This window comes from Camarhynchus parvulus, chromosome 8 (assembly GCF_901933205.1).
Source record: "Camarhynchus parvulus chromosome 8, STF_HiC, whole genome shotgun sequence".
In the NCBI taxonomy this organism is placed as follows: domain Eukaryota; kingdom Metazoa; phylum Chordata; class Aves; order Passeriformes; family Thraupidae; genus Camarhynchus; species Camarhynchus parvulus.
In genome coordinates, this window is record NC_044578.1 from 17,988,205 (window position 1) to 18,016,078 (window position 27,874).

General features: G+C 40.2%; 1 protein-coding gene across 1 annotated transcript in view; it reads right to left on the reverse strand.

The window, feature by feature from the left end:
* DPYD (dihydropyrimidine dehydrogenase) overlaps positions 1–25,408 on the reverse strand; it is a 332,821-nt gene extending 307,413 nt beyond the window's left edge. Inside the window, exons 1-2 of the mRNA XM_030953352.1 lie at positions 25,310–25,408; positions 2,939–3,049 (exon numbers count right to left, since the gene is read on the reverse strand). Coding sequence (XP_030809212.1) covers positions 2,939–3,049; positions 25,310–25,348 — 150 coding nt within the window. The 5' untranslated portion in view covers positions 25,349–25,408. The remainder of the gene's footprint in view (positions 1–2,938; positions 3,050–25,309) is intronic.
* Positions 25,409–27,874: the final 2,466 nt, after the last annotated feature.

The window sequence follows — 27,874 nt, forward strand, 5'->3', positions numbered from 1 at the left end:
TAGTAAATAAACAATAGCACTCATTGAAAGCATAATTGAACCTTCCTTTAGGAGGATACTTCTCCAATGCTGAGGAAAGATATTGACATTCCATTTGCACTTCAGAACTCATTAAATGGGCAACCCAAAGTGTCTCAGAGCAGGCTAGGAGTTAAAATTTCACTTGTGTAATTATTCTGAAGAAATATGTAAGTCTGCCATCTGGAAGTCTATTAGACATTACAAAGTCACTGTGTGCATGCCTCAGCAGATGCAGCTTTTGTTCAGAGTTTTGAGGGCTGTTAATTTAATTAGTTTTGTATTTTCATACTCCCACCTTCCTTTCAACAGTAGTTCTGCAAAGGCAGCATCAGAACAGCTTTAAAAGAATCCAAAGCTAAAAGCCAAATTCAGATTTAAAGGAAATGGAAACAAATAAAGTTCATATGGACTTCAAATGGAGATTGATCTATTCATTAGCAGGCCTAAACATTATTGCCAGTGGCTCTTTAGACCAAAACAGAAAACTGTGTTCAGTGCATCCTTTCCTACATTAGCTTTCCTAATTTAGGGAGGCAATAAAAGGATTCAATCATTTTATTTTATTTTTTTATTAAAACCACTCAACAACAATGATCTGGAGAATGTAAAAGGTCTCTTATTTTTTATTGATGTCTTTTATGTAATGGGAGACCAGACAAATGTTTTATTTTTTTCATTTTTCGGGGCTTTTTCTGCTATAGTAAGGTAATAGTAAGCTATGTGGTAAATCTTACACCGTAAGAGTAAGCTACACATCTCTGAGTGAAAAAGAGTTTGTCAGTTTTAAAAACTAGGATCATTACCCATCTAGAAATAAGGACTAGCCCTTTACAGTTCCTTCTAGCACCTTACATTTCTTATAATAGCTTGCAAATCAAATAATGTGATGTTTCTACCAAATAATACATAATAATGCAGTATTGAAACTATCTGCTATGAAAGTAGTTATATCTGCCCATATACACATTTGTTTCTTTCTAACTTTTAATCCTGTAAACTGTACTCCATGAGCAGATTCCTGTCAGGACAGGGTGCTAATAACTGCACAGATCTCCAAGCAGTACTGCAGAACTATAAAACCAAGTTGTTTATCAGACTGCAAGCCTATGCCAAAACATCATCCTGCAGTATTTGACAATGTTCAGAATTTCTCTCAACTAAAAATACAGACAAGGCACAAAATCTGGCAATGAACCCAAATCCATGGCATTTGCACAACCCAGGAAGCTCAGACCTTGGGAATCCAGAAATATTTGAGACACCATGAGGTACATACATACAGCTAACAGCAGGAACACAGGAAGAGAGACAATTTCTAGAAAACCATGCACTTTCAAAATCAACAGCAAATATCAAACACTTTATGAGTAAACTGAATACAAAAACCAAGCAAGGCTGACATGGACAACAGCTCAAGATAACAAAGAGTGACTTAAAAGCCTAGATGCTTTAGGAGATATGTTTTAACACACCCATTAGTAAAATATTTCTGTGACTGTTACAGTTTAACTAACCAGAATAATTTACATTGGAATAGCTAATTAGGCTACTACACCGATACCCAGCTGCCCTGCTGCATGGATACCTGAGCTTCCTAACAGTTTCTGAAAGCAGAGTTTACATTGATTTCAGGTCACCTGAAAACATGACTGTAAACTGCAGCTGCTCAGGAGCCGCTCGCTAAGCAGCCCAACATTGTCTGCAGCAGGAACAGACAGTTGTGGGCAATATCTGCATCAGACACATCAAAATAATCATCCAAGCTCACAAATAGAAGGTTTTCATGTACATAAGTTTCTAGTCCACGTAACATTATCTAAGCCAATAAATACAAGAAAATAGCTATAGCAAAAAAAAAAAGATTCTTATAATCAATACTATAAAACAGGAAACTGTACTAAGAGAATTGCTGAAATGCTAAGGATATCCTATCCAGCAAATATTTGTTGTTCATACTGGATTTCGTGATTTTAAGAAACTGAGGAACTTTTTGGTATTTTTGATTGGGTTTGTGTTTTGTTGGGTTTTGGATGACCTATTTTTAATTACAAACATAATCAATTTCCTACCTGAATTTTCCTTTTTAGTGGGAGGTGTTTTGACAGCACTATGAAAAGACACCACTATCCTTATACTCATAAGAAAACTAGTACTCTACCTAAAAGGTTTCTGAATTTTGAGGATTATGTAAGACAACCTGTAGGAAGACAATAAAAACAGTACAAAACTTCTAATCAGATGAGGGATCAAAGAGACATAAAAATTCTGATAGGATTAGTGAAATATCATGCTGAGACTAGGAATTCAAATACCTAGAGAGAAAATGATGATATACAATGGCAGAAATACAGAAGAGTATACACAATTTACAGCAAGAAAAGTATTTATTCCAAAATCAACTATTTCCAGAAAATTACAATGCACAAAATTTAAATTCCAGAGTCATGTTTTAATCCAAGATCTATGTATTTATATAAAATAGGTACATATGACAGGGTCCCCTACTTCTGTAGCAAAATAAAACTAGCTTTAGGAGTCCCAGAAAGGATAGTGAAGTGCTGCTCAGCCCAGTGTGATTCTCGGAAAACAGAAAGAGAAGGAGGAAGTGGCAGAAGAGGCTACCCAGGGAAATCAAGAGGCTCAGCACGGCTCAGGATGTGATACTTGAGAGGGATCAGACTCCATAACAAAAGGCACAAAAGTTGTATCAACCACTTACTAAAATCACCAAAAATGAAAAAAGTATGGACTGCAAATAGGCTCTGCCAAGAAACGATCTCATCACAAAGTAACTCTGTATCTACAGGAACAAACTAGAAGCCAAATGTGGCTACTGAATAACACTAATTTATTTCTCCCACAGCTGTGATTTCAGCCTCAATGATTGTTCCAGATGCAATGATAAACGTGCACTTACTGAACAGTTTTTGTCAGAATTCCTTTTCCATTGCTTCTTGACTAATTTCTTTGCTGCAGTTGAGTGAAGAGTTGCATGTGTTTGTTTTCGGGGATTTAAAGCCAGAATGTTCTGTGGAAAAAGAACAAAAGACATTAAAATATAGATTCAAATTTCCATAAAGGTTCAAAGCCTCTTTACACACTTATTTACAGTGCTCTGTAAAACCAAATGCAATTATTCCACATTATAGCCCAACTCCATACTAATTTGTTTAGATTGCATTGTCCACGCCACTTAGATGATGAATATTTAAAGACATTTCCAGGATTACTAGAAAACAGAATTATATTTAGTAGCTTTAATAACGGTTTCCATTCCTAGATATTTTTTATGTACGGCATATAGAAACACATAATTCTGGTTCATTGTATCATTCCAAGTAACATTTGTAAAGCAAAACAAGCAAAAATATTTTAAAATATCTGGGTTATTTCTGAGTGTTTCATCATTTCAGTATAAATTCCAATTTCCCCATCAAAACAATCTCCTTCTAAGCCTAGTGAGCTGATGAGTTAACTCATTCGTCTTCAAATGCTTTTATTTGCAAGGACACAAATAAATCTCAGGAATGTAGCCATACTTTTAAGTCATAGTGGTGGTCTGACAACACAGGCAGAATGAAGTCTGCAACATCTTGCACTACCCTAATGTAACTCAACATATCAAATCAAATTTTTGGAACCAAAACTCTTTTACAAATTAGGCAAGTAACAGATTTCTATAGCAAAAGCGACCTCGTTAATTTCAAGGGATGAGTGTGAAAGGCATCCAAGAGACAGATCCAGGCTCAGGTCTGTGATGGAGAACAAAAACAGGCACATTGTTGCTTGTAACTTCTGGAATTAGTTTGCAAGTTTACCTATAAAAAAGCCTTGGTTTACAACTACATGTCTCCACTATAGTGAGCAGTGTGTTTATTCTGTTACTATATGTCAAAGATGTGCGAGACGGACTTACAGAAACATTATGAGTGTGATGGGGTTATGAATATTATATTGTGATTCTTCCTAATTTTAAAAATCTGCTTCAGAGGGTGATAATAATTAAACAGTCATCTCTTGTATTAAGATTTTATTGCGCTGATTATGGGGACTTCTTATTTTAATATGAAGGAGTCACTTTCTATTCAACTACTTAATGCCTTACTCTGAAGGTAATGATTGGTAATCCAATTTTCCCTCAAACCAGAAACCTCACCTCTGCAAACAACAACATAGCCCAACACAGTCTGAATCACACAGACAAAAAGTGAGGTACAACATTCAAAAAACATACAGACTATTTAGCAGCCTACATTCTGCTGACTTTCAGTAAGAGTTACAGGTTGTTATTGGATGTGCTCCTGTAATTCCAGCAGAAAAGACTCTGCTGCAGTTCCGGGTGCTCCCCAGATGAGTACCCTCAGGCAAGATGTGGCAACCAAACGCATTCAGTGGTTATTTATGCCAATTTATTTTGCCCTTAATTAAAACAGAGCAGGGACATCCACATAAGGGATATCTCAGTGGATAGCTGATTTTCTCAGGATGGTCAAACTCAACTGTCAGACCATTATCTGACTGCTGAGTACCCAAATTACCCAAGCTGGGCAGTAGGTTCTGCATCACATAAAAACTTCAGCAAAATTTTGCCTACTCTCTTTTGTAATTGCTTAATGCTTGGCCATGAATATTATTTTAGCAAACTGAAATGAATTGCAAATTTCTAGCAATAAACTGTAACAGATGTACTCCACTGGGTACAGCACCAGTTGGTTTAAAACATGGAACAAATGGTGGGGCAAGCCAAGGACGGAAGAACCCCATATGTTTGCTCCTGTTGGAATTCTGCAGCAGGAGCATGGCTCCAAGAGCAACAGTTGCAGAAATCCAAAAGGACTACGTAGCACAGCATGTCCTAGAATTAAATCTGAAATAAAACTGGCACAGAAAATACTAAATCACATATACAATATAAAAATTGCTTGTATTTCCACTACATAAATAATATACTACCTGCTTAAATCTTGGATTGCTGACCAAAGTGGCTGCTCTAGCTAGAGGTCCCTAGTGTTTAAGAACAACTCAGAAGTTAACTGCTTAAATGGGAAAATAATGTAAATGCTCTTGGGTCAGTTGAACTGTCAGAAGTGAAATTAGTGAGGGTGTTTTCTTCCTATTAATTTCGGTTCCCTGGTTGGCTTTTCACAGCTTATGGCTAGTAAGACATTTAGTAAATTTAACAAATAAAGTCAGATGGGTCAGTCAGTAAGTGCAAAAATTACTGAGAAGAAAGTTCTAGAATATGTATTGAAAATAACAATGAATACACGCAACTGAACAAAACTAAACCACTTGGATATGCAAGAAAGGAAACCTGAGACCTCCAGTCTCTCAAACACACTTGGTCATCCAAGCAGGGGAAGAGTTCATTGCTGAAGAGAATTATTTGGGTACCTGCAATCTTGTCTGAATCCCATGCTTATTTTGCCACATAAATTCTCATTCTTGACAGATGAGCTGTTGTTTGATCTCTCCAGATGTTGAAAGGCCAAGACTCAAGCTCCCCCATAGAGGATGCAGGTGCACAATGCATCCCTTTTCAAAGTACTAAGAACTCTGGATTTCACATTAAGATGCTATTTGTACACTAATGCAGAACCTATGAATTTTATCTTTACAGTTTTACATAACTGGCTCCATTTATTTCATTAATATTAGATATAAATCCATAATCATTAACGGCTGCAAATCAGAATATAAGGATACTTTACTTCAGTAGAAATCCATTGTGGTACTCCGTTGATGAAGAAAGAGACGGGGCTATGGCTAAGGACACAGAAGTGAACCGAACCCATGTTGAGTTTGTGACTCTTGGTGCAGAAGCATAACACACACAGTTGAGTTAAAGCTGCAGCTCTGCACAGCACTGATGATTATGGGCATCACCAAAGTATTATATTTTCCTTCACTATTTCCAAAGATTAATTTGAAGAATTCACTTTGGCAAAAAAGCCAAGGAGCCTATCTCTGTGGAGTGCAATCAGATATATTCTGCAAATGACTTGCCCAAATATCATTATGTTAAGGAATTCCTTTAATAATTACCCATGACAATTATTTCTTTCAGGTCTTTTAAAACACAACAATTATTAAAAGCTACAAAATACAGAAGAATGATTCAATTTCAGAATACACCCCCTTCTAGAAAGGAACATATTTGTTATGTCTAATAGATACCGATTTAGGTTGCAAGTATCCTAAAATGCAATAAACTACTCATATGTAATGCACATTGAGAATGACTAGCATTCATAAGTCATAGCTACAGTTTTTAAATTTTGCGAATTTATTGATAGATGGTTATGTTGATCTGTGCCAATAGCAACATAGCTTCTGAGACTAAACTTACCATAAGCCATTCATTAGATGTTTATTGCTTAGCTTCTACTTTAAATGGCATGATTAAGAACTCTACACAAAAAATACTAGCTCTAATTTTCACTATCATCTATTAATGAAAAGGCTGTAAAAGTTTTAAAACAGCGTGTTATATCACAGTGAGTAATTTATCAGGAATTTGAATTAATATTACTCCAAGTAAGTGATTTCAAAGCAGTCATCCAGGATAGGATACACTCTCCAGTTGGAAGTCCTGTCTCTGATACAGCACTTTCAGGTAAATCAAGACAGGCTTGGCACATGCTCTGCAGTGATGCAACATAAATTTCTAAAGACATTTCATTTTGCTTTTAATTTCATTAAAAGCACTTTTTATTCTCATCTCATAAAGTCGCTCTTTCCCTGAATTCAGAAGAAGCTATTTCAATTAAATGTGACTCTTAATTAAGTGCATACTCTGCAAAATAAAATACAAAGTTATGGAAGCACTTCGCTCATTGGGAATGCTCCAAAGCCAGTGGGGATTGGGGGGCATGCAGCAGAGAGTGGATGTTGTTAAGAAAAAAAGTAGGATTTAGAACACAGGCGGAACGTGGGACTGCAGCAACTTTAAGACAGTCATCAAAAAGTCCTGTGAGTCTAGCAGTGTGTTTGTAAATTATGCGACATTAATTCAAATTTTGAAAGCTTTTCTTTAAAGCACTGTGGTGCGAAATCTTTGGTTTTATATTTTTCTTCCCAAAAGTAACAACTTTAGCAAGGTGTCCTGCTTATGTGGACTCTATCTCTGATTCAAAACAATAAACTTGGAAAAGTTCAATAGTTAAAGCTCACTCTTCTTCTGGAGAGCCTCCTACTGAAACCAATGAGTTGCACCAGGAATATTTAGCGCTTAGTAATCCTCATATTCATTACTGCTCTTTCAAAGCCAGAATAAGGATCAGAAAACCTATCTTCAGGCTCTGTCACAGGTTGTGATATTAAAACTCCATAAAATACTTAAAAAGACTAAGTAAATATTTGCTTGTTTCAAGGATTCTGTGGACTTCCTGTAGCTTGTTGAGAAAGTTTCCTATGAACAGCCCCAAAACACCTCCTGAAGTTCACCACAGATCCATAGGTGTACTGTCACAGTGAAGATGTGGAAAATGCAACAGTTCACATGAAGACTGTGACTGGGCATAAAACAAGGTCCCATGTGTCAGTCTCCTTGTTTTAGCACACAGCTCATTTCCCTAGCCCAGCCCCTGCAATACACAAGCTATATCCTGATTTAATCCTGTTGCTTCAGAGAGCCCCCTCAGCTGAACACTCTTGTATACATCAATTAAAATTCGGGAGTAGGCCAGGCATGCTAGGGAATGCATGTGGAGAGCAATTTAACCCACCCCATTCCATTAATCTACCCAATTTCCCTAAAAAGAGTTGTAATCTCCCTCACAGCAAGTAACATTAAATGTATTGCAAGATACATATGCTCACCAAGTGAACATAATGAGAACATATTTATTTTTTCTAAGAGTAATGAGCATACTAAACAATTAATTTCAAAGCTATGCAAGTGTTACTTCACTGACAGAAACAAATACCTGGGGCTTTTGCACTAATATTTTCTAGTATATCTGAATATGAAACTAATGGTATAATTGCTCTTCAATCAAAGGCTAAAGAACTCAAACGTATTTGTTTTCATGAGATTAGATGAACCACAATAAGGAACTTTGTTGAAAAATCACATCAGTGTAGAAGATGACCAAGGCATGAACTCAAACCCAGCTGGAAAAATATTCAACTTTTAATCACAAGACAAATTTCTTCTTTGAGCCACACAAGGTCATAGTTTCAAAATGGATCAAGAACTAAGGCCAATGGATAACCAAGTGATAAGCATGTGCTACCTGTGCACTGCCAGGTGCCTTTAACATAGCATTTCAGTGCTATATCTTCATCTTCACATTTCCCCATAAGACAAACTGCTGATAGCAGAACAAACATTCTGGTTTCTTGCCCCCCTTGCATAGCCTCTAAAACTTAGAGAATGACAATTTACCCTGTGACACCCTCATAGCATACCAGTATCCTAGAGGTGTAGTCCTAGATCCATTACTAGGTACTTAGATATTGGGATTTTCAATTTTACCACTACAGAATTTCTTGGTCCTCAGATTTTCCCACAATATACAAATACTACATCTTAACAAAATGAGCAGTTTTCTAAATCACTCCCGCAAAAGTCGGCAAAGTCTTAGTCATGAATACATCTATGTTAACAAAAGTGTGTTATACTTCATGCACTTTCTGTTACATAACAAAGTTAATGCATTACACATGAACAAAGCAGCAAAATTACACAACCCTAAGCAAGGTTTACACAATCGTGCTGTTAACTTAACTGCCGGATTTAGCGCTTGATTTCTCTAACTCAGCAATGCATTTGTGCTAGGTATTATTGTAAATTCTAAAAGGTTTCTTAAAATGAAACCCAAAAGTGTTACTTGTTTCCCATAGATACCAACTACTCTCCTCTATGGGAAGGGCTCTGGGTGGTAAATTATGCTCTTGGAAACTCTGCATGCTACCTCCTCGACACAACTAATCTCGGCAGAAACGCGTTGAACCTCACAGGGAATACCAAAGCAAATACTCACCCTCCAGGCTTTACTGAAGTATCTAAGTAGTACCAGTATCAGTGAATTATTCATGCATTTAACACAAGCATATATATATCAAAACCACACAGCCTAAAGCAGGCTTAAACTTCACCACAACACAGGATCAGTTCTGAGGCTCCTCCAGGGACACTACTACTATGTAACATGATCATCATTACAGTTTTTGCACTATAAAAAATACATCCAAAAATATTAGCCTTTACATACAAAATTCAGAGAAGACATAGCTAAGCACAGCTCTTGTTGATGTACTCAGCATTGAATTCACTATATGTATTCATTTGGCTGAATAAAACATTACTTAATTTACAGCCCTTAAAATGCAAGGTTTTAAAATTTTGTACAGCTATCCTTCTACATACACAGTTAATATTTTAGTAATTTTTCTCCCAAACTGGACATCAACTTTAATCATCCAACTAACTGGCAAAGTGCCCAAAAAAAAACCAGAGCAACTCATGTCACAGCCTTGATTCTTAGCTTCATGACTGCTATTACTTTAGAAGTAAGCACGTACATGGTCTCCAGTCTGCCATACCCACTACACTCAAAGTCACCTTTTTTCATCTTCCTAACAAAAAAATCTTCCTCCTTTACAAATCAAAACATAAAGCTTCAGAAAAATACTAGGTTTGCATCACAGGTATATCAGAACTTTTCAGTTTCCTCAGTGTAAAATTGATCTATGTCTCAAATACTTGCACATTAAATTGCCCTCTTACATGAGGAATACAAATGTTATTTGGTAAGAGCTCACTCACACAGTCATTTATTGAAAGGATCACAGCAAAAAGAATCGCTATCATACACATCATTTACATCTCACTTCTATTTTTCTACAAGACAAACAGATCACAAGACAAAGCAAGCTCAGTTGCCTTTGAAATTAAACTTTGTCAGAACCAAAAAAAGGCTACTGTATGCCCATAATTGAACCTCTGAATTGGACCCTCAGTTGTGAGTGTTTGCTTAAACAAAACCCAAACCTGCATTAGAGACATGTCTGTTAATGACAAGCGAATGCTCTACTAACTTTTGATCAGAGGAGAGAAATTAGCAAAGTTAATACTGCTTAAGTTTAATCATTGGCAAAATCAGCGGAACTAATTTTAGCTGAGCAAAGCAATGTTCTGAAAACTTTGTTAAAAGGTGATTTTCAAAGTCTAATAAATGAACCTGAAACGCAAGGATGAGACTAACAATATACATCCAAAAGATCTAGTACATTCAGTGCTTGAAACAAATGTGAACATTTGTATTTGTTCCAAGAACATGCCAACTATCTATCAGTACTGACTTTCTAAATCTGTTGCAACACGAAGAAGTAACAAGTAAACCTACCTTTTTGCAGCTACTGTGCAAACTTCTTACAAAAATTTCAATAGCAACTGTTTAATACAATGGTAAAATGCAAAACTGACAATGGGACTACAGACTTTCTATTAACTTTGTGCATACACCAGAGCATCCTAATCAAAAAGAAAAAAAAATAATTAGCATGTAGAAATGGAAATGTGAATGATTTGTTAATTGCATCCTATAAGCAGTAAGTACATGTGAAGTCATATTATAAAATATTATTAAATGTCTGATAATTTTAAAAGAAACCAAAACCACACCATATTTTCAAGCAACAAAATTTGACAGCCCGTGCAAGAAAGGCAAGAGGAAACTGTTGCCAGTTTCTCCTTTTTATTTTAAAATGTCTTGTCTTCTTTTGCAGAAGCACACAGTGATGCTGACACCTCCAAGCAAAGAAACACGACACTCTGTAAGTATACAGGAACTCACATGCTATAGATAAGAGTGGAACATATATCAGTAATAGGAAATATAGAAAATTCCTTGGAGTTCCTTACTCTTACAATTTTGATTTTCAAATCTTATTGAAATTAAATACTTATGAATGTGTGGGGCGGAAGCAGAGGTGGTATTCTTAAAATAAAATAATGAGATAAGGCTGCCCAATCTAGGAACATGCCAGCAAACATTTGGATTCTGATCTATTATACTTTGCCTCGTGCTTATAGAGAAAACTTACTTTTAAATACTTATTAAAGGGCATTATATGTAGGAGCATTATTTTCTAATTCTTTTATTTATTAAGCAAAATTACACCTCTGCTGTGAGACCTCTGAACAGGGAAGAACTATTTTTATCATTTGTAAGGTTTTCTAAAATTACAGCAAAATATTTCACCTGTAAACATACTGTAATGATTCTAAGGCTGTGGATTTCAAGCTGCCTCAAAATCTAAGTATTAGACTTTTGAAAAAATAAAATTCCCATCTTGCTGGCAGGTCCAAGTTCTCTTTCCTAGAACAGAAGATACAAGACCACAATGCTATCATTCAATTAGGATGGAAGTATTAAAAACCATTTGTGTCAGAGCAGCATCCCTTTGCTTGCTCTTTGTTATGAGCAGGAGCACATACCGCAGAGCAACAGGGAGAGCTGTAACAGAAGCAACATTTTTTACAAACTAAATAAAGACACCCAGGTTACTCTTCTGTAAGTACCATCTTCCTGCACTTCCGTGCCTGACAGCTGCAGAAATGTGGATTTAATCTTTACTTCATGGAATCATAGAATGGTTTGGATTGGAAGGGACCTTGAAGCTCATTCAGTTCCAATCCCCCTGTGATGGGCAGGGGTATCTTCTGCTTCACCAGGTTGCTCAAACCCATTCAGCCTGGCCTCAAACACTGCCAGAGATGAAGCACCCACAGCTTCTCTGGGCAACCTGTTCAGTACCTCACCACAAAGACTGAAATATTATCATTTATGACTTAAACATTTTCATGAAAGACTTTTGCCTATTACAGCAGAACTGTATTACAAAAGCTAAAGAGATCACCACCACACCCTAAATGGGCCTCTGAAAGGCCCTGGACCTTCACCGATGAAGAGAAGACAAAGTATCAAGTCAGGGATGGGTACATTGACAAAGTACAAGCCAATGCTTTCAGGGTGATGACAGCCCCAGGGCTATCAGCTGCCAGGCTGGAACAGACCCTGGCACCAAAGGGTGGGGGGAGAGGCTCCGGGTGTGTGTTGGAAAGACCTCTGGGGAGAGGCAATGACCACCCATCCTGCCGTGGGCAAGGAAGCCCAGCTAAGGAGCCCTTCACCCGGGGAAAAGCTTATCCACAGCAAAGGGGCTGACGTGGCCCATCAAAGGCCCTCCAGAGGGGTCCCCAGACCCTGCACCAGAGCACTGCAGCATGATGCAACAGATCCTCCCTGTTGCAAGGGACAGTGTCAAACTGGCCCCCTGCAAGGGAGGCACGTGGGCACTCCCACCTGGCCCACAGCATGTATTAATCCAGGGAATTCCATACTCTTCAGCATGTGGCATGAGGCAGGGGACTCTCACCACCAGATGGAGGAGAGCAACAAGACATCATTGGGACTCTCGGATGGGTGATATTTTTCCAACCTAACCCCTGTCACTCTCTCCCTGTCTCCCCAACCCCCATGCACACTTCTTTTCTTTCTTTCTTTTCTCTTTGGCTCTTTTACTATTAAATAAAACATATCAATTTTTTGGCACCAACATCTAACCTCATTTGGTTTTAATATAAGTTTTGGGTATATTTTCAACATTCTAAGTTCTTTCTGGTTTATACACAGAGACTTAGCTTTCTTTGCTTTTCTGGCTTTAAACTGGATCCTAACACCCTCACAGTATAGAATTTCTTCCTAACATCTCATCTAAACCCACTCTTTCAGTTTAAAGCCAATCCACCTCGGCATACCACAATATGTCCTTGTAAAAAAAAAAAAGTCCCTCTTCAGCTTTCTTGTAGGCCCTCTTCAGGTACCAGAAGGCTGCTCTAAGGCCTTCTCTTCTGAAAACCCCAACTCTCTCAGCCTGTCTTCAGAAGAGAGGTATTCCAGCCCTCTGACCATTTTTCTGGCTCTCCTCTGGACTCACTGTAAAAAGTCCACATCTTCTTTATGTTGGGGACCTCAGAGCTGGGTGCAATACTCTAGGTAGAGGTCTTAAAAGGGCAGAGTAGAGTGGAAGAATCACCTCCTTTGACCTGCTGACCACACTTCTTTTGATGCAGCTCAGGATATAGTTGAGCCATGTTGAGCTCTTTCCACTCGACTTCAGGTCAGCTCTTCTTTTAGCTATTGTTTGCTCCCTTTTCCTGAGTCAGGGCCTACATTCACAGACCTGGAAGCTTTGTAAGTAAGGGCAGGTGACTAACTCCAGGAGTGGAAGTTGCATGCCCAATTAAGCTTCTTCTTACAGCACCTGAGGAAGGGATTCACCGCTGCCAGTACACCAAGCAGGACTCCTTAGATGAGTCTGACAAAACACCAAAGAGACAGGAGGTACATAACCACAAGTTGTTCTCTCTTACCCTCCTGGACTTATACACCAGCCTCTAGGATGATAGCTCTCAGCCTGAAACTATACCCATGTTTAAATACTTACCTGTACTCAAATACATGAGTTCCCAGCTTCCATTTGAAATAAGGAAAAAACTGGGGAAGTGTCACAAATAATTGTAAGAACAGACACTTTTGTAAAATAGTCTAATAATTACTGGAGTTGCCCCTGGAACAAGAAGGCCTCCATCCCCATGTTCCTGATTTGTCCTGCACAGGATGGAAGGAAAACCTGGATGAGAAGTTGAACTGATCTGCTGTTCAGTTAAGATTACAAAAGCAAATCAGAACATGACAAGAATCCTGCTCCAGCATTAAAAGAGTTTTAGACCAACTCTCAAGACTTATGTATTTTTCACTAAGGGCTCATTGGTTAAGTGCCTAAAGAACATTATACTGGGATTTAAAAACTATCTAACTTTGCTTTTGTGCTAAATACTTCTTGGGGTTCCTAAATCAATTCATCTTATCTCCTCACCTAGTGCCATGATTTAGCAGCATACAAGCTATTCTGCTTCACTGAAGAATCAATTCTTATTTTGCAGTCTTCCAGAATCTCTTTCTTATCATACCCTATCCTAACAAAAGAGTACTGGCCCTTCATCTTAGTATTGGTTACTGCTGACTTCTGGCACTTTACTCACACTATAGATACTTTCAGAAAAGATAATATTTTCATTTTTTTCTGTTCTGTATTCATTTTATTTCTACATTTCATCATCAGCATCCTAGAACAGCTTCTGTTGTGGTTATCTTCTTCGCTTTTTTTCCTCCCAACTCTTTTGTCACTTTCTCACTTCCATCTGTTTTGAAAAGCTATGTTCGTGCTTACTAAAATCTTTCAAATTTTGCATTTTCAATTGGAACTGAAAAAAGGGCAATAACAAACAACTTTAAAAGAGAAACAGAGTAAGTCTGGGAACCACTTTTAATCTCCCATCTTGTGTTCCTGTAGCATACACACACATCCACACACGAGCGTGTGCACAAATCTGCACAAGCCTACTTTGTCCCTCAGATGCTGCAGTCTGTTGAAATTAACAGAGAGGTTCATCTTAGCACTGATGAACAGATTTGCTAAGGCTAAAATTAGATCTCGTATTCACCCGTATCATATTCCAAAATGTTACACTACACGTGATCCTTTGAGCGCAGATGCTCACACCAATTACTGATAACAATCCATAAGAGTTAGTATACAGACCTAACTAGACACACCAAGAAGGACAGCAGGCTCTAATTTCATCAACAGAAAACCAAGGAAAATCTGGTACTCATTCCCGTTTTTGCCCTGAGCAGTAAATCAGCAGTATTCTTCAATACTGATTTAATTTAGAATTAAGAGTTTTCCTTAATATGATGGCTACACTCTATCTCACAAACCCAATTTTTAACCTTAAAATGTGACATAATATGAAAACTGCTGACACAAATAATTGACTGCTTTATTATAAATAGAATACTTGAAGTTATTTTTAAAATGCCTCATAAATCCACATTGTCTACTTTATTGATTTTAGAAAAGTTCATTTTATTTTCATAGTCATAGTCCATGATCTGTGCACTTAAGAAAAAACACTTTTTTCAGTTTCAACTGTCATTGAAATATCTTTCATTTCAAAGATATCAAGAAATTATCACTATTCACTTTCAATACAAAGCCTCTTACATTTCAGCTGTCATTTTCAAAAAATCATACTGAAAATAGTGTTTCTAAGCAGAGTTCAGTTGCAGTGTAATAAGTAATAATTTCATCAATTAGCAGTATTCAGCATCCACTGAGAGTTCTCTCACTATTATTTTATTCATAGAGTCCTTTGTGGAAGTAGCATACTAAAAAGATCCATTTATCCTTCAAGGTTTTTCATAAATGTGTCATACATCTTAGAAAACAATTGGTTATTATTCTCGCTCAATCTAAATAACTATAATAACTTCCAGGTGTAAAACCTCCCTTTATGCTTCCAATCTTCTTTGCTCCCATTATGGGTCTACATTTTTAATAACTTATTCTAACACTTCTACCTACTTTCACAAATGAATTCTGGAGTTTTGCATGGATGCTAGATATGCCTGGATGGAAGGGTAGTCAGCGTATTGTTAAGAGCAGAATAGAGTTGGGTTTCATAGAGTGCCCTTCACAATCAGTGAAAACCCAAGCATTTCATAATGAGCAAGATGTTAGTATAGATGCTAACAGTAAAACGTCTGGACAGGAAAATGCTGTGATTATTAAACTCAGCAATAGCCTGCTTTCAGTGTGTATTTTATTTCTTCTTCCCTGTAGATCCCTCCACATATTTATTAGCATTTTTTCCTCTCTCAGAAGCTCATCCTGCCTTCTGTCCTTTCATCGCAAGAGTGCAAAGGGCTCCCTTCAGAGCACAATATTCTCATTCCTTAATTGACTGACAGAAATGCAACTGGGCAGCATGAGGACCTCTCTCAAGGCTGGGCAGACAGCCCTGCACAGAGTGCACAGCACAACAAAACATCCCTGCCTTAGGAGACATACACAGCAGCCTGCTTCATTCTCTCCACATTGGCCAAATGTTTTGCTGCCTGAGAGAAACCCAGCCAGGAAAGTTCATTCCAATGGATGTTCCAATTTAAATAAGGCCTCTCAGAGCACAGTCAACAAAATCACACCAAAAACCAAGGCAAACATGCAGCAATATACTAATAAATAAACTAGGTATCACAACAACCTCTTTGCAAATGGAGTGGAGTCCAATCTCCACGATAAATACAAACCTAATGACATTGAATGTGTGACTAATACTTGAAGAGTGTCCTTAGGAAGAACACATTAACTAAAATCAAACCTTCCATTTTTCCACCTTCTACAGTTTCAAAGTGGTGTGCACAGGTACCTCTATTAAAAAAAAAACAACACACACACACCAACAAGACACGTAAATCAGACAGGTTAGCTGCCTGGACACTTTGCTCCTTAATTACATATATAATTGTTTTTGAACCTGAAATTAAAATGTCAGAATGCACCATGATTGCCTTTAACTGATGACTAGCATCTCATCTAAATGGAAATATTTAGATTCATCACCTAGATACCTTTTTAATTTGCTTTCAAATAGAGTCACAGGCAAGCATGTGTGCCTTCTCCCATTTGCACTGTTGGTGTCAAGTTGAACTGGAAAGGCCAACCATTTCAATGAACTAAAATAAAGGTAATTTTAAGGTCAAGTCACTTGTAACACTTCAGGCAGCAAATGTCATACTGAAAATAAAATTGAACCTTGGCTTGAGCAGAGATGAAAGGTTTGGCATTTCAAGGACTTCATTGTGTTTATCACTTTAAATCTACAAATTAAATACCAACATCACATACATTAATATTTATCAAACTAAGAATGCTTTCTGAAATTATATCTTTAAATACTGGAAGCATTATTAAAAACAAAATACTCTTATAGGTGGGCTAACTCTTAATTCAAATGTCTCTGCGAGACCTAAAACCACTTAAAATTCTGCCCTGGTTTAGGAAGGCAGCTATGACTACAGTAAGAACCCAGATGTTTCACAGGAAGGTCTAAGTATTTTGACAGAGGAAATAAGTGAAATTGCCAAACAGACCATAGCGTAAGAATCACAGAATCACTAGGTTGGAAGAGACCTTCAAGATCATTGAGTCCCATGCCCTAATAGACCCATGCCCCAACACTTCAACTAAACCATGGCACCAAGTGCCACATCCAATCTTTCTTTAAACAAATCCAGGGATTGTGACTCCATCACCTCCCTGGGCAGACCATTACAGTACTTTATCACTCTTTCTGTAAAAAACTTTTTCCTAATATCCAACCTATATTTCCCACAGGCTCAACACATGCTGCCAGCTTAGTGTCATCCACAAACTTACTAATGAAATACTCAATCCTCTCATCCATGTAATCAATGAAGATATTGAACAGAACTGGTCCCACCACAGACCCCTGAAGGACACCACTGGTGAATGGCTGCCAGCTGGATGCAGCACCATTCACCACCTCCCTCCGGGCCCAGCCATCCAGCCAGTTCTGAACCCAGCACAGAGTGCTCCTGTCCAAGCCACGGGCTGCCAGCATGTCTAGGAGTGTGCTGTGGGAGACAGTGTCAAAGGCCTTGCTGAAGTCCAAATAGACAACATCCACAACCTTCCCTGCATCCACCAGGAAGGTCACCTGGTCATAAAAGGAGATCAGGTTGGTCAAACCCAACCTACCTCTCCTGAACCTATGCTGGGTCTGATACCCTCACCATCCTGTAAGCGCTGTATGATGACACTCACTATAAACTGTTCCATCACCTTACTGGGTACTGAGGTCAGGCTGACTGGCCTATAATTACCAGGATACTCGTTCCCACCCTTTTTGTGAATGGGTGACACATTGGCCAGTTTCCAGTCATCTGGAACCTCCCCAGGGAGCCAGGATTGTTGGTAAATGATGGAGAGTGGCTTTACAAGCTCATCTGCCAGCTCCCTCATCACCCTGGAATGGATCCCATCTGGTCCCATAGATTTATGAACATCCAAGCAGCTCAGCAGTTCTCTGACTGCCTCCTCCTGGATAACAGGGGGACCATTCTGCTCCTTGACACCATCCACTAGCCCAGGAAGACAGCTGTCCTGGGGACAAGCCATCTTCCTACTAAAGGCTGAGGCAAAGAAGGTGTTAAGCACTTCCGCTGCCTTCTTATCTGCAATTACTAAGTTACTTCCCACAACCGGTAGAGAACAAAGGTTGGCCTCACCCTTCCTTTTGCCATTAATACATTTATAAAAATATTTTTATTATCCTTTATAAAAGTTGCCAAATTAAGTTCGAACTGAGCTTTGGCCTCCCTCATTTTTTTCCCACATGCCCCAGCAACCCCCTTAAATACTTCCTGAGACACCTGACCCTCCTTCAGAACAAGGATGTTGAAAAAGTAGATTATTTCATTAACGATTTATGATTTGGATAATATTAAGAAAAAACTCCTTTACATATCTTGATATAAACACCCCTCAAACTTACATGCTTTGTAATTTCCTCCTCAGCTTCTGTTGTTAGTGTTGTTTTTTCTACTCCTACTTGAATCGTACATTCTTTGGCCTATGCAATAGCAAAAAAAAATGGGGTCTTTATTATAGTTGTAAGAGCTTATGAACAGAAAAAAAGCAATTTAAACTACAGACCCAGTCTGAATCACCTGTTATTTCATAAAAGAATATGCCTGCCCAAATGAAAGGCAAAATGTCCTAATTTCAAAAAAGCATTATTATGAGAAGAAAACTGGAGAATTTAGTTCAATTCTCACACTTACTTCTCTAGCTGTCTTCTTCCCCAATCACAATTTGACCTGGATTTTTTTAAAATTTATATTTCGAATTATGGCATTGCATTTGCATTACGGAACTGCATAAAGACCAAGAGGACAAAATGCCCCCCAAGATCTGTGTAGCCAATCCCCGTTGGCAGGTTTCACAAACTGATGCTCTGCATATGTAGAGATGCCAGAGATTTATGCTGTGCTGATTTGCAAGAATTCTGCCCTTAGTATAAAAATGACAGCAAATGAAACTGAAAAGACTTTGAAAAACATGCCCACACAAACAACCACCCTCTGAGCTTCTGATAAGGCATTTATGGCCAAAGGTTCCTAATCCCAAATGTTTGATTTCTTTGCCAAATCACATACTTGCCGAAGTCTCATATAAAGGCACAAATCCTGCTCTTCTCAAAGGCAGCAGCACAGGGCAGGGAGCAGAGTGTGTAACACTGTACTGATGAAATAAAAAAAGGAATAGAAATCATATGCTAATAAGAGGAGGGAGGTTGCCAGGCAACCAGGGAGGGAGAGAAAGCAGTTTTTGATTTGAACTCAGTGCTGTCAAAGGGTTAGCATAGCCAGAACAAACAGGACACATTCAATCCAGCTTGTCTGTAGCCACCAGGAATTTCAGCTTTTCTCAATATTTTAACTAGAAGCGTGCTCCCAACCCAGTGCCAGTTACTTTTGTGTTCCCTGGGTCATTTTACTGACACTGGCAAAATGGAATAGGATAGGATAGGATGGACAGTAGAATTTTTCAAAGTGTTAATTTGAAAAGCAGTAGCTTGTGTCTTTGGGTAGCACAAACTGCCCTGCACATGTACACTGGCCAGTAGGATGGACAGAGCCAAGCAATCTTGTGTCCCATCAGACACAGCCACACCCCTCTGGACTGCACTGAAAACTGGGCAAGTCCTGCCTTGCTGCTAAAACTGCACTTTTCCAAATGCATCTCAAATGCCTGCCCTGCAGTGCTGCACTCTTGTCACAGCTGATTGGCAAAATCCTGCCTCATGGACATCAGCTTTCTATATCAGCATGTAGTTACACTTTCTTAAAAGATATGACACTAAGCAGAGGAAAGAATAAAATTCCAGTTTGGTCTACAACATAAAATCATCACAAAATTCATTTCTGTAACTAAAATAAAATCAATTTCAGTTCCTTCTTATTTTCAGAGTTGCTAACTGCAGATTAATTGTAAATCTCGGCCATGAGAAGGGTGACAGTAGCAGTTCTTACATGAAAGACCTCACAAAAAAAGTAAAAATTTAAAGGATGGGGAAAAAATGAGAGTTTAATTTATAAGTAACATTAAAACACAAAGGTTGAAGAAAAATTAAAAGTACAAGTTTTGAAAAGCATGATTTTTTTTTCCCGACATAATTATTTGGAGGGCTTGACTGCTACAATCTGGCAGACTATCAACAGTAGAGGAAAGACCATACATAATTCCTTGAGCATCAACAGGATTTGCATATAAAACGTGAAAAGAAAAAATGTTTCACACAGAAGACTTTCCTTCCTACTTGCCAGATCAAATTTTAACCTGATGAGTAAATCATTGTTCAATTCTCTAAGACAGACATGATAATTGTGGTCTATAATCTTCCACAAGGTCTAAGCAATCATGCTATAATTGCTGTTCCACTCAGCTAAGAGTTTATTACAATAAAACCACTAAAACAATGAAAAGGCTTGAGAAATTCATTAAGCAAAAACAGCAAAGTTTTGTTTTCTCACTGACTGCTTGTCAAATGACCCCAGGAAGACACAGCCATCAGTCTGGAACAGCCATCTGATCATCACAACAAGCTATAAAGCAGTAGCATAAAAACACTCTACATATTAAAGCTTCATTATGGAACTTCAAAAAACTAACAGGTATTTACAACAGAGAGACACTGTAATAAGTGGGGCTTTTAAAATAAAAGTTTAGCCTAGATCAAAGAAAGCTAGCTTCAGTTATTTATTCACACGACCTTTGCCTAACAACTTTGTGAGCCATGCTGACTAGTAGAGTTCCCTGCTATTTTGCTGGAGGTTTCCTGGTTTTTACAGTATTCTTTATTTTTCAATCCTTGCCCTGCTTCCCACTGTGAGCACACCAAGCCTAGCTCTCAAACATACCTTTCTACCTGCAGTTTTTCCACTGTTCTTGTCCATTTGCATTGGGAGAAAAATAAGCCCAACATGTGAAAGTTGCCTACCTTGCTGTCCTTGCCCATGCTTGGTAACAGCTACTAAGTATATCCCAGGGAATTAAGAACTGCCACCACTATCAAATCTGCTGCTTAAAACACTATGGAATTTGCAGGCTGTACAATAATGGTTTCTCAAGACTTAGGAGCACTTCCCAAGTGACCCTTCCATGCAGCAGGAAACATGGCATAAAGGACTCTGCTCCTCTGGCTGACTCTAGAACCAGCTGCAGGCCTTGAGTGCAGATGTACTGTCTGTACCATCAGTGAGCTGCTCAAATAGCCCATAACCTCATCCCACATTCATTAGGACATTCAGACAGCAGTGTAGAACTTGCTGCTGAAGGAACTCAAAATCAACAAACACGCTGCCTACTGAGCATTGAAGAACTCCTGGAGCCTCTTGTGTCCTCACTAAGGTCAGCACCCAATGAGCACAGTCTGGCCCTTAGGAAACATTCCTCTGAACCCTGAAGTAACACCAAAGAAATACGTGGGTGAATTATATAACTTTTGAAATGAAAATACATGATTTAAGAGCCATTTATACTTTCTGAAGCTAAATGAAGAGAAAGCATAACATAATTATTAGTTCATTGTTCATTGAACATTGCATTTTAAGAGAAAGTGACCCAAATTTACACTGATAATTTTCACACAATTCCCTGGTTGCAATTTCAGAGCATGGCTCTAGCCCTTTGCACCTTTCATTTTATTCTCCCAAGTCAAGCATCAGTGTTGGGGTGGAAACTGCTGTGACAGCATTCTAGGTACCCAACTGCTGGTCTAGCAGGAAATTACCCACTCATCAACACCCAGTTCCCCTTTAAACCTACACACACGATTCAGAAGGAAGGACAGATCTGTGAAGTGCCAACATACTGCCTACCTACTGCCAGAACAATACTGCTGCTTCATACTAACTTGTGTTGAGGGGCTGGTTTTGATTTTCTGTGAATGTTTCAGGTTTGTGACAGCAATGTGGCACAGTGTCCCCACTCTGCTGAGAAGAAGTCCCTTCCAAAAAACTGAGAGACCTACTCTTCTCCCCAGACTGTAGTCGGGGGCGGGGGCAAAGAGCTGGAAAGTATCCACTACCCAAACATCACTGAGTAAGGAGGAGAGACTGCAGAGCAACACTGGAATGCAGTCAGGAAAACACAGGGTGCAGAGAACAATGCTAAACTATGTCATTCAAGATTCTGTTCTATTCATTTTGCAATTCATTAATTTCTGAATACTTGACTTGACAACTTCAATTCTTCAAAGAATCCTGAAGATTGCAATAGATGTAATTATATATGGTTTACACACAGTGATAGTCAGGAATCGGGTGAAACAAAAGAGAAGACAAAAGAATGGAAGACTTTCCTTCCCAGAGTATCATTGGGAAGTTTACATGAAGTCTGTAAACGCTCTCTGGAGCTCAAATGAACATTTAACAGTTTCACATTACAAGTTAGAAAGGAAATGCTGCCCTCATAGTGTAGATTTCAAAAGTTCTTGTAAAGATTTAGAGAGATAATAAACAAAAACCCAAGGCAAGTCCTTATACCATAAATCCAAGGTAGGTACTTTCACATGGAGCTATTTTTAAAGAAGCTTTCTTTCCTTTTGCTTAGAGTATCAGTGTCCAAGGAGCATCAGCAGCACACTTTGATAGTTGACTTTATTTTTAAAAAGGCAGTGTTTGGGGTTTGTGGAGTTGCTGGTAGTTGAGGGGAGAGTTGTTGTTTTGCTTTGGTATTTTGGGTGGTATTTTTGTTTTAGTGTTTAAAAAATAAAATTGGATAAAAGCATATAAATCACAACAAAAAGCATTTAAATGACAACACGCCTAGTCTTCCACAATTTGGAAGGCAGATTTTAGAAAAAACAACTCTCTATGTAATTTATTAATTTTATTTAGTTAGGTCCAGAGGCTGAAGCTGCTGGCTAAGCCAAGGAAGGGGGACAAGATCCCTCAGGGACAGTTTCCTGGAATTTTTCTTTTGTAAAATAACTTGGAGAACTATCAGTGATTTTAGCTACTTCTAGCACAGATTCTTGGCTCTTCTTTAACCAGTGACATGTCTCTATCCAGCCTTAACTATTTAAATACATTGTAAAGTAGCACCAGAACTTAAGAAATCATTTTTAATATTTTATTATATGAACTTGAATTTGAGATGCTAACTATTGAGACAAATTTCATTAAATCATTGGTTCAGTTTTTACACTGTAGCCAAGAAAGTGACCAAAATATTCAAGTTGTGCTGCCAGTGCTCACACTGATAGACTCCTCCACTCAACAAACAAATTACTGAAAATATTTATCTGCAATGATAGGATTAGCTAGCAGGCACTGTCCCTACTTCAAAGACAAGACAAAGATAAAACACATTTTTTGAAAATGCAGTACTTCCTTCCCCAAAAAAAATAAAGTCCTATGCAGAGGGAGGAAAGAAAAAAACCCCAAAAAAATAAAAAACCCCACAATAGGTCTACAATGCTGCAATAATTAGATTGTCAGTAATTATTGATATATTCATCTGTGAGACCAACCATACAACAACTAAATTTATTCTAATAGATGAGGGAAGGACAGGACAGTACATTTAGTTAGAAGGAGACTGCGTTGATTTCCTTGCTAGTTTAAATGGCTGCTGAAAACAAATATACAGCGAGATACTGACCAAAGTTTGTATCTGAAACTGAATAAAGCAAACACCAGCCTTTTAAAAATCCATCAACTCATCTCCTAAACCATGTAGTACTGCATACTATTACCAACATAGGATCCTACCATAACATTGTTCTTTGAATCTGAGTAATAAGTATCCGAAAATGCAAAACAATGCTATACAAGAAACATTTTGCATTAAAAATTTAAGGAAAGTACTCAAAAACCCAAACAACTAAAATCAAAGCTTTATCATAGAAAAATGAACTTTAAGATTTGAAGAAAAATCCAAGACTAGCTGCTCTGAAAACACGGAGCTGGTAGAAGACAGTGCTGATTTCATACCACAGTGTCTTCCCAATTGCCAGGAAGACTTCTGTGATAGTTCATTCTTCCTATCCATTCCATGCTTCAGTTTTATCAGAGTATCTGTAAGATCATTTCTGGACATTAGTCACGGTTTAAACAGCAGCTCAGCTAGGGAATGGACTGGACACAAAAAACTCAATATGAGAACTAATGATAAAATTCAGTCACAACTAACCTAGAGATGTGTTCAAGTTTTTGCTGTGTGTATTTGTGTATTATGTCTGGGCCTCAATGAGCTGCAACAGCCCAAACTAAACTTAACATTTTACACTTCAAGGTATACCACAACAAAAAGTTGTGTCAGGCTAAAACAAGACTATCAATCTCAAGTTCGTTTATTATTGCTTTTGTTTTACTAGACTCTTCACAAAGAGCTGAAGTTTACAGCTAAATGTGAGGTTCTGGGAAAGGTGGGAAAATGCTACCTTGAAGTCCAGCCTTGCAACCTGGCTAACTCCAGCGGGAGCTCACCACGTGCGCCAGGGCACCCGCCTCGGTCACACCCCACCTCAGCTCCGCCCTCCCAGGGCCACGTCCGGACCCTGCTTCCAGCAGACAGTACGACCTGCAGCAAGCAATGTCACGCAAAAACCTTAAGCGCCACAGGTGAGAACGCCTCTTGCAGCGAGGCTGCTAGCCCGGCACTCCTGCTCAGCCTGCCATGCAATTGTTTTGGTCCGAACAGACCGGGTGCAGTCCGTGAGCGCAGCTTGACCCACGGCAGGACAGCGATGAGCCGGGTCCCGCACAGCTGCGCTGGCCCACAGGCAGCCACGGGACGCTGAGCCCGAGGCCACGGACCTTGAGACCGTCCAGGGCTCACAGGTCACGGCCCCCGAGCAGCCCCGCCCCTCAGGAACCCTGCCAGAGCCGGGAGCCCGACCTACCCCGGAGACGGGGCTCGGTCACATCCTGCCCTCGAGTTGGCCGGGGAGTGACAGGAGGCGGCGAGCAGAGGGGAGGCGGCGGACACCGCCCCCTTACGCCCCCCGGCCGGGCGCCGGCCGCGCTCACCGTGCCGAGAACGGGGGCAGGGGCGCGGCTGCAGCGGTGCGCCCGGCGCTGCCCCGACAGCCCCTGCCCGCCAGGGCTGCGGCTGCCCGGGCGGCAGGACAGCCCAGGGGCCGGTGCCGGGGCTGGTCGGCACGGCACGGCACGGCACGGCACAGCACGGAAAGGGGCGGCGGGACCAGGCTCCGGGCACCGCCGGCAGGCAGCGGCGAGGCACTTCCTAACGCCGCCAAACTTTATCGGGCGCCGGCGCCGCCGGACACAGCCCCTCCCCGCTAATGACAGCCGCACGTCCCGGCAGGGCGAGTGGGTACCTCAATGTCCACCGGGTCCCGGCTCAGCACACGAGCCATGGTGTCCGCACCGCCTTCCCCCAGCTCCCCGCAGTCCCGGAGTGGAAGGGAGCGGAGAGCGGGAAGAGGCGGAGTCGGCAGCCCGGGCAGCAACGCCCAGGTGGGCGGGCGCCCCCGCGCCGGGCCGGGGCCGCCCCGCCGGGCAGGGCAGGTGTCCCGCGGGGCGGCAGCGCTTCGAGCCCCGCGCCCCGGCCCTGCGGCAGCGGCCGCCGGGCGGCGAGGATGTGGCGAGGACGGGGCTCGGCAGCAGCGCTGCTCGGGGCTCCCCACACACCGCCCCGCCGGGAACGGCCCGGGGCCGCGCCCCGCCGCTGCGCCCTCCTCACGGTCCCTGTGCCTCGCCCCATGTGGGCACCCGGCCCCCTGGGCCCTGCCCCTCTCATCCCGGGTGGTGGACGAGAAACCGCGGGGAGGACCAAACGCCACCCTGGCTGTGTTTATCCACTCATGACAACCCCACAGGAGCAGCCTGCACGCCACGGCTGAAGCCAGCCCCGCTGCGCCTGGGGCCGCCCTCCTGCCCAGCAAAGAGCGGTGACCCTTCCCAGGGTTACACCGTCCCAGCAGCGCCGGCCTGGGCTGTCCCTGAACCTTCACCCCTCTCCCCACAGGGACAGCCAGCCTTCCCACCCCCCTGGGAGACTCCCCTCGCAGAATCCATCCAGCAGGTGGGAGTGGTGCGCGAAGGGCGGGTCACAGCCTACCAACATTGCAATTATTTAACACTAGAAACCCAGTATTTACGGTATCACGGAAACAAACATTCCCGCTGCAACAGGCCTAAAAAGAAAGCAAGTATTCTCCACTTCGAGAAGCAACAACACCCAAACCAACCAGCCAACCAAACACATCTGTTTCTACAGTGCACTTTCGTTTAGCCACGTCTATGATTGCTCAAAATAAGAGCACATTTATCCCTATTTCACAAGGATAGAGGAATTTAAAACTAATACTTTATTTTTTCCAATGTGCATGCCAGGCAGCTTCCTGGGTTCTTCCTCTCCTTCTTAAGACGCACCCCAGATCTGCTCTTTATTCCCTTTACAGCACTCATTTTATCCAGCTACCTTTTATTATCCACTCCTTAGTACGGCATTAAAAAAAAATTAAAAGGGTTTCCCCCTCCTATTTACTTTACAAAAAGCTTGGAAAACTGTAAGTAGCTTCTGGACACTGGTGACCCTTTGGGCACAGTACAGAATTGGTTTGCCTTTTCCTTTCACGTCTGCAGAGATAATGCCTCTCACAGAATAGCATGGAAATTTTTCTTTACCTTGTAATTATTTTATTTCTTTCCATCTCTGTAAATGAGCAATTTAGAGATGCCCAGTGGAGAGTTGTTTTTTTTTTTCCTTTGTAAGATGTGAAGAAATAAGGTTATGGTCTTTTGTGTCTCAAGTGAGAGCTATATTTTCTCAAGTCTCTGCTTCAGCACTATTGCATAACAATTCTTGCTGATTACAATCACCCATGTAAAACAGCTGAAGTGTTGGCAGGAGAATCAGAAGCAGGATCTCCTTCATTGCTAGTACTTACCTCTAACAAATCCAAGAGTCTTTGGTTCATTTCACTAATATTGACATTGCTGAGCAGCTCAGTGGTCTGATGCTAGCTGGAGTTTTCTGGTTGTGTTTACTCCTGACCTACAGCACAATATTGACTATGCAAGTACATTAGGTGCAAGTCATTTTCACAAGGCATGTTTCAGTGTACATGAAATAATAAACTTCTTTGTGACCAGGCACTTGGAGTTTGCCTCCATTTGTTCTAAAGGAGCATTTACCTTGAAGAGACTAGCAGCAGGCACTGAACTCTCCATTATACACATCTTCTGTCTTGTTCTGCAAGTTGTAAATTCTTGGTTATCCCCATGTAATCCAGCAACTCAAATGAACCTGACACCCACAGGATTTTTTACCAGTGAAACCAATAAACCATTTAGATTTCATGGAAATAGAAATTTTCCTGCAAATGAAGCAAAACTTACTCTGTCAATACACGCAGGTCAGAGAAAGGGATTCTCAGACCTAACCATATTCTGCTTTAACTCACAGCTCCTCTTATTTCTGTTTCCATGTTTCTGCTGAGACTCAACTTACTGTCTTTAAAGCATGGCAGTCAGCCAGTCTGTATCAGCCTGCTGCTGTTTGCCAGCTTTCCCCAGCAGTTTGGGAGAGCTGGCCTTGCATGGATCACCCATCTGAAGCCTGGATTCTCAGTTGTGGCAAATAGTGCTTTTATCAGCACTGAGCATGTTTACAGCTGAACTTTGTTTCAGGAAAGAAATGGACAAAAAGAGGAACACATGCAAAATATGCATCAAAATACAAATATTTAATCTTCTCTAAAGTAGAAGTTATAAGAAATTTCAGTAAGAGGTGTTACACAGCCCAGATATAGTTTGGCCTTTTTTCATTAAGTGCTCAGCCTCTGATTTTAATTTTTTTTCTCCTGCCAGTAGGATTTTTAAAGCAGCAGAAACAGAGCGGGGATACTAAAGACAGCTTTCACTTCTGACATGAAATG